Below are 13,355 nucleotides of genomic sequence, written 5' to 3' on the forward strand. Positions count from 1 at the left end.
AGCAGTTATTTAACTGACTGATGAGGTAGTGGAATGACGTCAGTTCCATGCCGAATGAGGTAGTAAGCAGGCCAATGCTGCACAAGTGACAAGTGCATGCCATCATATAATAATTAGTGTGTGTGTGTGGGGGGGGGGGGGGGGGGTCATAGTTCAGTGGTGCCTGGGGAAGAAGAAGGGGGGGGCAGGTTTGAGAGGGAGTTCAGCTTCCTGACAGCCTGGTGGATGAAGCTGTCCTTCAGTCTGCTGGTCCTGGCCTGGAGACTCCGCAGTTTCCTCCCTGATGGTAGCAGGCTGAAGAAGCTGTGTGATGGGTGAGTGGGATCACCTGTGATGCAGAAGGCTTTGCGGGTGAGACCAGTTCCAGAAATATCCTGGAGGGAGGGGAGAGAGACACCAATGATCTTCTCAGCTGCTCTCACTATGCGTTGCAGAGTCTTTCGGCAGGACGCGTTGCAGGTGCCATACCACACAGTGATGTAGCTCGACAGAATGCTCTCGATGGTCCCTCTGTAGAAGGTGTACATGATGGGGGGTGGGGCTCTGGCTCTTCTCAGTTTGTGGAGGAAGTAGAGACGCTGTTGTGATTTCTTGGCCAGTGCTGCTGTGTTTTCAGTCCAGGAGAGGTCCTCTGTGATGTGCACACCCAGGAACTTGGTGCTGCTCACTCTCTCCACAGTCGCACCGTTGATGGTCAAAGGAACGTGCTGAGTGTGTGCTCTCCTGAAGTCTACAGCAATCTCCTTTGTCTTCTCCACGTTCAGAGAGAGATTGTTGTCACTGCACCACTTGGCCAGGCGGCTCACCTCAGTCCTGTAGTTTGTCTCATCTTTGTTGCTAATGAGACCCACCACAGACGTGTCATATGCAAATTTAATAAAGAGGTTGGAGCTGTGTGACGGTGTGCAGTCATGGGTCAGCAGAGTGAAGAGGAGGGGGCTCAGCACACATCCTTGGGGGGCCCCAGTGTTCAGTGTGATGGTGCTGCCGACCTGTACTTCCAGTCTTCCAGTCAGAAAGAAGTGTTGAGCCCCAGCTGACTCAGCTTGTAGATGAGCTGTTGAGGGATGATTGTGTTGAATGCTGAATTGAAGTCTATGAACAGCATTCTGACATATGAGTCCTTTTTGTCCAGATGGGTGAGTGCTGAGTGGAGGGTAGTGGAGATGGCATCATCGGTCGACCGGTTGGACCAATATGCAAACTGGAATGGGTCCAGGGAGGGGGGGAGGGCAGACTTGATGTGGTGCATGACTAGCCATTCAAAGCACTTCATCAGGATGGGGGTAAGTGCAACAGGACGGTAGTCATTGAAGCAGGATGCAGATGGCTTCAGTGTCATCACCTGGTCGCCGGGAGGAGGTGGAGTCTTCTGTGCAGTGGTGCTGTTTTGTTGCTCAAAGCGAGCGAAGAAGGTTTTCAGCTCATTTAGCAGAGAGATGTTGTTGTCACAGGTTCGAGGTGGGGGCTTGTAGTCCGTAATGGTCTGTATCCCATGCCACAGGTTCCTATTGTCTCTGCTGTCACTGAATTGATGGGATATCCTCCTGGAGTGCTGTCTCTTAGCCTCTCTGATGTCGCGGGACAGGTTGGCCCTAGCTGTTCTCAGTCCCACCTCATCTCCATCTCTGAAGGCAGCGTTCTGTGTCATCAGGAGTCTGTAGACCTCCCATGTCATCCATGGCTTCTGGTTGGCCCGGACAGTGATGGTTTTTGTGACCGTTACATCATCAATATACTTATTGATGTAGGCAGTAACAGTCTCTGAGTACTCCTGGAGGTCAGTGGTGTTATTGCATGTGGCAGCCTGCTTAAACATGTCCCAGTCAGTTGAAGCAGTCCTGAAGAATCTCTGATGATCCTTCTGGCCACACTTTAATCTGTTTGTAAACTGGTTTGGCGACTTTAATGAGTGGCCTGTCTGCAGGCATTAGCATAACAGTGATGTGGTCTGTGACTCCGAGGTGGGGGGGGGGGGGACTTTGTAAGCTCCTCTCTGTGTGGTGTAAACAAAGTCAAATATGTTATTACCTCGTGTTGGAAAGTTGATGTGCTGGTGCATTTTTGGAAACGCACTCTTAAGGTCAGCATGGTTGAAATACCCAGCTATGATGAGAAAAGCATCAGGGTGTGCTGTCTGCTGCTCACTGATGTGCTGGTACAGTTCATTTAGTGCGTCGTTCCTGTTGCTGATGATGTTGAATGGGGGAATGTACACCGAAATGAGCAGTATAGCAATATATTCCCTCGGCAGATAGAACGGCCGGCACTTAATAATCATAAACTCCACCAGGGGTGAGCAGTGTTTGCATATCACAACAGTATCGCGGCACCACGCGTCATTGATGTAAACACAAAGCCCACCGCCGCAACGAGAGCTTTGTCCGCTCTGTCAGCACGTCAGCTGGTCGAGCTGAATAACGCCGTCTGGAATGCTTTTGCTGAGCCATGTTTCCGTGAACACAAAAACACAACAGTATCTTACAGTCCTCTGAGTTGAGCGTAGTAATCGAATGTAGTCCAGTTTATTGTCGCTTGTGGCGCCTCCGCTGCGGGCGAGATACAGTAGTGGGGTTTGGAGATGGTGAAGGCCTCCGTAGCAGATCGAGATCCCGCAGCTGTTCTGCGTGCGCGGAGTTTAAATGTAAAAATGCGGTTCTGCCGACATCGAGCAGAAACTCGCGACTGTATTTGCGCTTACAGACAGGTAGACGCGACGACAACATCAAAAACACTGCCACTCACAAGACAAAAAACGAAAACACCGTTCTGTCGGGACAGAGAGAAGCCGCTGCGTGTGGACGCGCCGCCATCTTGTATCTTAAACTGTGAATGAAGAGAGGATTGTGATCTTCTGTTGACTGGAGCAGAGACTCATGGGACTCGTTGAGCTTGTAGGTGCTCAGAGCTGCTGATGTAGAGAGCGCCACCTGCAGGAGAAAACTACAACTACAATTAATCAATAATGAATTAAACTTAACAGACTATTATTTAATTCATCTTAGTACATTAAAGTTTCATGTTTGTGCTCTTTTATTTTTATTCTTATTTTCTTGATTCACTACACTACTAAAAATAACCCATATATTTAGATGTTGGGTCAGATTTAGCTGGAAATACAATATTGACCTAATTTGTTTCAAGAACAGTACTGTCATCATGTGATTCAGTTTTGTTTTAACCAATTAGGCTGCATTTTCACTGCAGGTCTTGATACCCAAATCCAATTTTCTGACTATATACAATTTTTTGGATTGCCCGCTTACATCATCTTTTGAAAGTGACCCGTATCCAATTTTTGCATTTACACTATACACTGCTGAAACTCCCAAACGTAGACGTTCTGAGCCGGAAAAGGAAGTAAAACAGCACTAAATACAATGGATGCAGATGCAAATAAAATTATAGGGTGTTTTGCTTTCCACAATATTTTGAAAAGTCAACAAAAAAATCAGCAAAACATTGGTCTCGTACGGCGGAGAATAAAGAGGAGAGCCCTTGTTGCAGCCTGGGCGAATTTCGCGCCTATAATAAGTCATGTAATCTCAGTCGGTGGTGTCCACCTGAGTTGACGTCACTTTTTAATGATGTACGACTCGCATTTACTGGGGGATATCCAATATTTCTGCTTACATGGCACACGCAAATGCACGTATCCGATTCATATCTGATTTATTACCACGTATGAATGAGGCCTGAATCCGATCTGAGAAAATCGGAATCCATGCGTTTTTTTCCTGCTTACACGTTCACCGGTCATATCCGATCTGTGCCACATGAGAGGAAAAAAAAAAAATCGGAATTGGGTCACTTGAACCATGAAGTGAAAATGGGATCATAGTTTTATAACAGAGGTCATGTTTGAGGGAAGTCGTGGCCTAATGGTTAGAGGGTTGGACTCCCAATCGAAAGGTTGTGAGTTCTAGTCTCGGGCCGGACGGAATTGTGGGTGGGGGGAGTGCATGAACAGCTCTCTCTCCACCCTTCAATACCACGACTTAGGTGCCCTTGAGCAAGGCATCGAACCCCCAACTGCTCCCCGGGCGCCGCAGCATAAATGGCTGCCCACTGCTCCGGGTGTGTGCTCACAGTGTGTGTTTGTGTTCACTGCTCTGTGTGTGTGCATTTCGGATAGGTTAAATGCAGAGCACAAATTCTGAGTATGGGTCACCATACTTGGCTGAATGTCACTTCACTTCACTTCACTTCACTTAACTGCAAATAAACCTTTTTAAAACTCAAATCAGGAATAATATAGTTCCTAAACTGTATGAACTTAAAGTTTGCTATCAAACAATCTTTCTTTGTTCTGAGCGACATCTGCAGGAGGAAACAAGTTACAGATTAAATTATTTGGTAAAAATAATTTGATTTTTGTCTGGATTTATTGTTTTTATATGTTTTTTTTTATGTTTTAAATCATTGATGTGTTTTTTCTGTTGGATAGAATGTTAATTGACTGTGTTAAAATATAAAAACGTTTGACTGTTTCATTTCAAAGGGTTTTATTTTCACATTTAACTTAAAAAAAAAAAAAAACAGCAATGACCTAATTTACAATGTCAAGAAAGGCATGTTAAGCAATGTTCTGATTAAAATATCTTGTGAAGAATAATGCATGAATGTGGTTATATATGTTACAAGCAAAACCAAACCACAGACACTATAAAACAGATGAAGAGCTTCAAACAGATAAAACATCTAAACAGACCTGTAAATGAAAGAAATCAACCATAACAGAATAAAGTAAAAGAACAAGAGCAGAAACATGGAAATAAACACAATGTGACTGATCTGATTCAGAGAAATAAAAGTTGTATCAGTGATGATCAGAAGGGGTTTCATGTAATGAAATAAATGAGCTGCTAGTTCATTCAGTGTGAAGACACATAATAATATAAGCATTAAAACTATTACAAAAGACAAATGTCCAGAAAATAATTTTCATAACTTCTTCTGGTTTTAATTCATCTCTTGATTTATTTGATATGATCTGCTGTTGGCAGCTGAAAGCTGGATTGATGTGAGAATCTGTGAGATTATGAAGTTATTTCTCATAGATGTGATGATCTGCTGCTGCTCTCATCAATCTTCTGCTGTGTGTTCATGTCCTTCTCTAAATCTTCTCATCCTCACTTTCTGATCTTCCTGTTTCTTTCCTAAACACATCATCATCATCATCATCATCAACACTCTTAATATCTGGATGTCAAATCTATAATGATGATGATGAATGTCTCTCACCTGACGTGTGTCTCATGTAGATGTGAAAAGCTCCTAACAGACCGAACAGAACCATCATCTGAAGACACCAGACCACAACAAACACCAGAGACACTGAACAACACAAACACAATCAACCGATCAATGAACGACAGTTAGACAGAAAACAAAACCTTCATGTTTTAAGCAGTGACACGTTCTAATGTCTGTGTGCTGATCACTGATATCAACACACTTCACTGCTGAGATCAAGCTGAAACAAACTAAAGACACTTCAAGAATTAAGAGACTGTTCTTTATCGTTGGTGTTGCTGTGGTTTATATATACAGCATGTTAACATTTATGTATTAATCTCACCAGGACAGGGTTTGAGTCTAATGGTCTTCTGTGTGTTGCTGACGTGGTTCTTCACGCTGCAGCTGATGTTTCCTTCAGTTCCTTCATCCAGATCAATGCTGGTGTTTCCAACCATTGGTCCTTCTTCTAGTATTTCTCCATTCAGAGTCCAGCTGTAGATGATCTGATCTCCCTCAGAGGAGCAGAACACTGAAGTCTGATTGGAGGAGCAGATGATTGACACTTCCAATGAGCCAATAGGAGCTGGAGGGAGGGACACATCACAGTCACATGACTCTTTCTCAACACGTAATCAGCATCAATTTCAAAACATTTCTAAAATAAAATATATTGCTGAGAGCTTCTATACCTTCAACAATCACTTGAAGATCACTGAACATTGCCATATCTATCTCAACGACATCTGTTGTGTATCTTCCTGAATCTGCTCTGGTCATATTGTTTATGATCAGAGTTATATTATCAAAGAAGAACTCAGATCTGTTTCTGATGGATTCATGTGTATTTATGATCTGAGACATGTTTTTAAAGAACTTAGATCTGTTTCTGATGGATTCATAAAAATGCTTTTTATCTGTCTCTATGGTAAAAATGTCCAGACTACTGCCATCATTTAATGTCTTATACAAATTAAGGTACGTATATGAAGGGTTCAGGTTCATCTGCAGACTGAGTTTGTGTCCCAGAGCTGCGTAACATTGTTTGAATGAATATCGTTGATCAATTGTGCAGAGCTGATCCAGACCTGAAGAACAAAACACACACAAGATGAAATGTACCAACATCGACAGAGTCAGAGTATTACTGCTGCTAGAAATATCATCTCTCTCATCATGAATTTCAATCAGACACAAATTACACAAACATTCATCATCAAGTTCTACAGAAGACACAAATCAGACTCTTGATCTCATGTCAGGTTTATCAAATGATAAAAAAAATTCAGTTTTTCTACATATCCTGAAACTTTTTGAAAACAACTAAAGAAATAGTAAAAGGTCTGTACAACACACACAAAAGCATATCGAATCCATCATTGCTCATAATTGAATTAATATTACATTAAATACGTGTACAGCAACCAGAACATCAGAGGTCTGGTGTATAAACTTTAGTTTCCATGCAGATATTAGAATTTATAAATAAATGGCATTGTGTGTGCACAATGTAAATAGAAATATCATTTAAGAATTTCATAGAAATGGCATGCTACATTTTAATTTGTAATAATACTGAGGACTGATTGGCTGTGAAATTTCTGCTTTGAATTTAGCTGTTTTGAGTGCAAAGGGATATACAAAAAATACAATATAATGAACTGTTTATAATATAGAGGCATGTTATCAGCAAACAAATAAGATGAAAGAGAAAGTTAGAGAACTGTTAGCAGCGATAAAGTTGAACCATGTAATTGAAGTGCATTCATTTTATATAAAATGCTGCTTTAGTTGGCAAGCTTCTTCAAAGTTAAATAAATATGATTAATCAATCAGTGAATGTTAGTTATATTTCCAAGTAGATAATCAGCGGTTATACTTTACAGAAGGATATTTCTGAAAATTCACTTTATTTATGAATTACCACCCGAAACTTTTAAAGATTTTTTTTAAATATTCTTAGAAATTACTTGAATATTAAAAGAGTTTGATGTGAAAGTGACTCACATGCAGCATTTTTCAGCAGCAGCAGCATCAGTCCAAAGATGAGCATCATTTCTCTAAAGTCCAGATTCAGAAGAGAGCCAGATTAAGTCTTACTGACAGACAGCAGCTCTACTGACACATCAGGATATTATCTGACTATTACAGAGAAAGTAAGAGGAAGTTTTCAGAGATTGTTACTGTGATTTAGCAGTTCCTACTTCAGCACACACACACACATGTTGGTATATGTGTTTATGGGGACTCTCCATAGGCGTAATGGGTTTTATTCTGTACAAACTGTATTTTCTATTGCCCTACACCAACCCTACAGCTAAACCTAACCCTCACAGGAAACTTTGTGCATTTTTGGATTTTCAAAATAACTAATTCTGTATGATTTATAAGCGTTTTGAATTATGGGGACACTAAAAATTTCCTCATAAACCTGTCATACCTGTGTCATACCTATGTCATTATACAAATTTGTGTCCTCATTAACCACATAAACAAGCTCTCTCTCACACACACACACAGACACACACACACACACACACACACACACAAACACAAACACACACACACACGCATCTGAAAGTAAGAGAAAGAAGAATTATTTCACAGTCACGCTTCTAAAAGTGCAAAAGTCTGTAATTATTGTTTGGCAGGACTGTTAAAATTTTATCAATGCACTTTCTATGAGCAAAAAAAAAAATGTACTAAATAAAAGTTGTTTTCAAGTTCATCAAAGGCTTTTGATTCATATCAAACAGACTTCAATGTTTATTACGAGCAAATGCAAGATAATACAATAGAAATGTTGTCTGAAAGGCATTTGTGAGGTGGATATTAAATTTAAAACAAAGCAAAGCTAAACAAATCAATGAAACCCAGTGAAAAAGTTGTCAAGATCATATTTAATATTATTTAATTTTAACAGTGATAACCTAAAACTGAGACACAGATCAAGATAAACAGATTTGAACAGTTAAAACATCTAATCAGCCACAGAAGAGACATATACTAAATGAAAAAGCAGAGATGTGGAATAACAATCAGAATCACAATCAGCCAGAAGAGTTTTATCATCAATGAACAAAAGGGATTCCATGTCATGAAACAAAAATACTGCAAGTTCATTGAAAGCATGACAGAAAATTAATAAAACTGATGCAAAAAACAAATGTACAACAAACAATATAAAAAATACCGGTAACACTTTAGTATAGGGTCCAATTCACACTGATAACTAGCTGCTTATTAGCATGTCTATTATTAACATATTGGCTGTTTATTAGTGCTTATAAAGTACAAATAATGCATGACATCCATAATCCTACCCAATTCCCTAAACTTAACAACTACCTTATAAACTATAAGTAAACATCAAATAAGGAGTTAATTGAGGCAAAAGTTATAGTTAATGGTTAGTTAATAGTGTGAATTGGACCCTAAAATAAAGTGTGACCTAAATGAGATTAAATAGTCATTTCATAAGCAGCCGATTCATAGCTGACAGAAACAATGCTCACAGAAATACATCAACATGTTCTACAAGAAATAAACACAACACATGCAAAGATCAGTGTCAATTAATAAAAGCTTCTACTGTCTCCTGGATTCATTCGACAGCTGACAGCTGGATTGATGTGAGAATATAGTGTAAATAGATATAGTGTGATGATCTTCTGCTGCTCTCGTGAATGTTCTGCTGTGTCTTCATGTCCTGCTCTTAATTTTATTCTCACTTTCTTATGTTCCTGTTCATATCTTGTTAATATCTTCATATCAAATCCATAACGGTGATGATGAATGTCTCTCACCTGATGTGTGTCTCATGTAGATGTGAAAAGCTCCTAACAGACCGAACAGAACCATCATCTGAAGACACCAGACCACAGCAAACACCACAGACACTGAACACCAACCGATCAATGAATCAATCAATCAACCAACTAATCAATCAATCAATCAATCAATCAATCAATCAATCGATCTGTGTAGTTGATATCTCACCAGGACAGGGTTTGAGTCTAATGGTCTTCTGTGCGTGACTGACGTGGTTCTTCACGCTGCAGCTGATGTCTCCATCAGTTCCTTCATCCAGATCAATGCTGCTGTTTCCATCCTTCAGTGGATCTCCATTCAGAGTCCAGCTGTAGAGGAGCTGATCCCCCTCAGAGGAGCAGAACACCCTCATCACCCCACTGGATGAGCAGATGATTGACACTTCCACTGAGCCAATAGGAGCTGGAGGGAGGGACACATCACAGTTTTCAAGAAAATTGCAATCTGTGTAAGTCTTGGAGATTTACCTGCTCTCAGAAACGAGTCCATCATCATCTCATATCATGGAGAACATCATATTAGAAATGTCTTAGGAATGGATGCAGGATCAGGAGAATAACAACTGCTGCATTTCCATTACAGATTTAAGCAAAACGTAAGCAATATTTTATGATATAATATGTTGATTAAAGAGAATTGTGAAATGATAGTGTTTCTAATAAAATATTTTATTTGACTAAAACATAAAACAAAATAATAATAATAATTTCCGATAAGTCATAGTGACAAGTGTTGCTAGGTTTTTTTTAAGTCTCCCGTGCTTATGCCTGGTTTCTTGTTCCTGTTTATCTGTGTCTTCTCTTCACTGGATCATCTAACCTCTGGAGCCCCATCCACTCTTCACCACCACAGATTCTATTACTCACCCCGTGTATCACACTCTCCTGCTGCATCTGCTCACCCCAACTCCCTGGATCACCATCATATAGCGACTCACTCACCTGTTGTCTTCGCCATTATCCTTGTGTATCTGACTCTGTCAATAAATTCTTATTAATTGACTTGCACTTGCTTCCTCACCTTATTACCTGTTACGGAACACTCTGACCTGTAATAAGGTGAGGAAACCTTGTGGGGCGTAACGCAGGTCTAACCAAGAGATGGCTCTACACACTAAGAAGTAAGGTTGTTGAACTATTCACACTGATTCACAGCAATATTTTCTTTCAAGAAAAAAATAATGCTAAACGGTGTTGACATTAAAATACAAATGATCAGAGGCAAAGATAATTTCTGTCTGATGGCTGATGAGAATGGAGGCTGTAAATTAAATATAATTTAGGCAACGCTTTTTGTCAAGCAAGTGACCGTTTCACCATCCGTGAGACTGGCGCATGCACAGACCTTGCTCTCAATCACTGTCAAGTACCCCATATATAGGGTATGTCTGAAAAATGTTCCATACTAAAAGGGTCCCATGTATGTAATCAGGAAAAATTAGTTTTTTTTTTTTAAGGGACTTTTCTGAAAACTATCATCCTGGCTATGGTGGATAATGACTTGTTCACTGGAACCTTCGATAAACATCGTGATCATGTTCAATCTTTAAGATTTAGAGTTCATAGCCATCTATGAAGACACACAACAATTCCCTGCCAAACCTCTAGCGCCAGACTTTGCTTCAGGATCTGCCATGTATGCATTTTATCAGCTGGTGACCGTGATCAGGAGACATCTTAAAAACCAGGCCCTCTCTATCAACAGGGATGATTTTCTGAAAGGCTACTCCTTTATGCCTTTAACCTCATGCCTGATAAAGATTGTGGTCAACACATATAGCTCATCAAATACGGGAATATCAGATTTTAATTGTGCTTCAGACAACTGTTACTGCATACTATTAATCACATAATTTCTGATGATCTCTTTTCAGTTTTTGGTTCTGCTGTCGGTTGATTGGAATCATACCATAAAGGATGTTTAGCTCTACTTCACAGAGTGCTAAAATGAGTTTGTCGGACAACGACTGTAAAATAAGACTACATTGTTTAGGCATAGCTTTATGTAGCATCTTTAGCTTTTGTAGATGTTATCAAAGCTTGGCTGACATAACAAATGATCAGGTTGTTCTTTTTTTCTGGAGGTAGACCACTTGGTGATCAGAAAGCAACCCCGTTCTTAGCTGATATTGTTCTGGTGTTTTTAGCTTTATAGTCTATCATAAGTTATCCACAAGGCTGACTCGATCTAGATAACACTCCATAAAGTATTTCACAATTGTCGGATACATCGAGCCAGGATGTGTATCCTTGTGAGACAGCAGTGAGGCAGTATGATAGCCATAAGATTTTGGGCCACTAGAACATAACTCTGTGATGTAATCATCAGTCCCTATTTCGTCTGTCAGCTCCCCCAAATGATCCCCAGAGGAGGCAACCAGTCACTGTCCCTAACAAGAATTAAGCTGTTTTGTCTGAGTTTGTCCATAAGGTCATATGGCTCCAGTCGTGTGTGACTAGTTGTAAAGGTGCCTAAAAACATGTTAATGTCGCGTGTCTGATGAACATCCCCTTTGGGGACATGACTCTTGACAATCACAACGTCTTCTGAGATTAATGTGAAGTATTTCAGAGTCTTATCAAAAATTTGTTTAGTTTTAGTCAGAGTTTTATCAAAAATGATACTGGTGAATTCTTCAGGGTCTTTCATGAGGATGGTTTGTGCTAAATCTACTCTCATACAGAATCTCCCCCATAAACTATTGAGCAATAGCTTGTTTACAGACCTCCGAGTGGGTTTGTGACTAACCTTTTCGGGTTCGAGATGCATTCCCACTTTTTCATAATATTCACGGATGTAAGATGCTTTGTGGGCATTCGTGATCACGTTTGATGGATAGCCAGAAACTTCTTTACATAATCACAAAACACGTATCCATTCTTTGTGGGAAATGCCAAACTTCATTGACCTTGGCCACAACATAGCCCTTCCCTGAGAGAGCGTCCTCCTCATCCGTCTGGTTACAGCTTGATGTTTGGTTTTCAGTGTGAGCACAGGTCCAGCATAAAGGGAACATTAGCTTTTATCTGCATCTTTAAGACAAAACCAGGTGTGCGGTCGGTACATGGTGTCCATTATAACTCATTAATAATTTTAAATCAGTTCAAAATCATTATAAATGATTTGAGGGTGAATGATCGAAAATATTTTTATCAGATAGAACTGAATAAGTACTCATTAACTCCACCACCGACAGGTCAGTCTGTTTCATTTTGTTCTATGCACACTCCCACAGGACCTCTATTTTCAAGGTACTTGTTTTGCAGAATCTCAACCTTGTCGTCAAACCGTCTTCTGAGAATGCCGAAAGGTACGTCTGACAAAGGGTGGGTATTATGGTGTTCAAAGTGCCATTTGTGTTTAAAGAATAAACACAGATTGAATTCTAGCCCATACTTCACCCTGTCCTGTTCATAGAAACCGTCTAAAAAGTAGCTGCTGATTTGAACTTCACTGTGATTTAATGCATGGTCTTTTTCACCTACTCGAGCCATTCTAACGACGCATTAGAGTAAGTCTTGCTGTGTTGGACATACATGTTATTATGTGTCAGAGCCAGTGTGTCTCTGTCAAGGTAATGTGTTTTGAAGACCACCATACAAAAGCTTGTGAGAGTGGTAAAGTTGAACAGATCAAGTTCGGTACAGTCTGTACTTCATGCATGCTTTGCGTAATAAGATGATGAAACTTTTTATAGTAGGGACCAATATAGTTCTCATTTTCCCATCTATTGAAATGATGAGAGAATTAGCCTTTTTCCATCTTGGTCAGGTTCATAGTGGCGGGCATCTTAGAGAAAGCCATCGAGATGAAACTGTAACTGTCTATGTATCGCTGAGCAAAATCATCATCATACATGAAGATTCATTTTCATCCTTGCATGATGATGTAGAGCAGGGATAGGCAACTCCGGTCCTGGAGGACCACTATCCTGCAGAGTTTAGCTTCAGCCCTCATAAAAACTCACCTGCCTGTATCTATGTAGTAATCCCGAAAACACTGATTGCCTTGTTCAGGTGTGTTGCGGAGGAAGTAGAGATGCTGTTGTGATTTCTTGGCCAGTGCTGCGGTGTTTTCAGTCCAGGAGAGGTCCTCTGTGATGTGCACACCCAGGAACTTGGTGCTGCTCACTCTCTCCACAGTCGCACCGTTGATGGTCAGAGGAACGTGCTGAGAAAAGAGTTAGATCGAGTCTCACTGATAGACAGCAGCTCTACTGACACATAAGGATATTATCTGACTATTACAGAGAAAGTAAGAGGAAGTTTTCAGAGATAGTTACTGTG

The 13,355-nt window shown here is 40.3% G+C and overlaps 2 protein-coding genes across 3 annotated transcripts in view; both read right to left on the reverse strand.

Annotated features, from left to right (window-relative positions):
• The window catches only part of LOC113114378 (uncharacterized), a 77,822-nt gene extending 68,378 nt beyond the window's left edge, over positions 1–9,444 (reverse strand). The window contains exon 1 of the mRNA XM_026281302.1: positions 9,238–9,444. Coding sequence (XP_026137087.1) covers positions 9,238–9,421 — 184 coding nt within the window. The 5' untranslated portion in view covers positions 9,422–9,444. The remainder of the gene's footprint in view (positions 1–9,237) is intronic.
• LOC113114360 (uncharacterized) overlaps positions 1–13,355 on the reverse strand; it is a 575,280-nt gene that overhangs the window by 158,717 nt on the left and 403,208 nt on the right. The gene's annotated exons all lie outside the window — the stretch shown is intronic.

This window comes from Carassius auratus, chromosome 14 (genome assembly GCF_003368295.1).
Source record: "Carassius auratus strain Wakin chromosome 14, ASM336829v1, whole genome shotgun sequence".
Taxonomy (NCBI): Eukaryota; Metazoa; Chordata; class Actinopteri; order Cypriniformes; family Cyprinidae; genus Carassius; species Carassius auratus.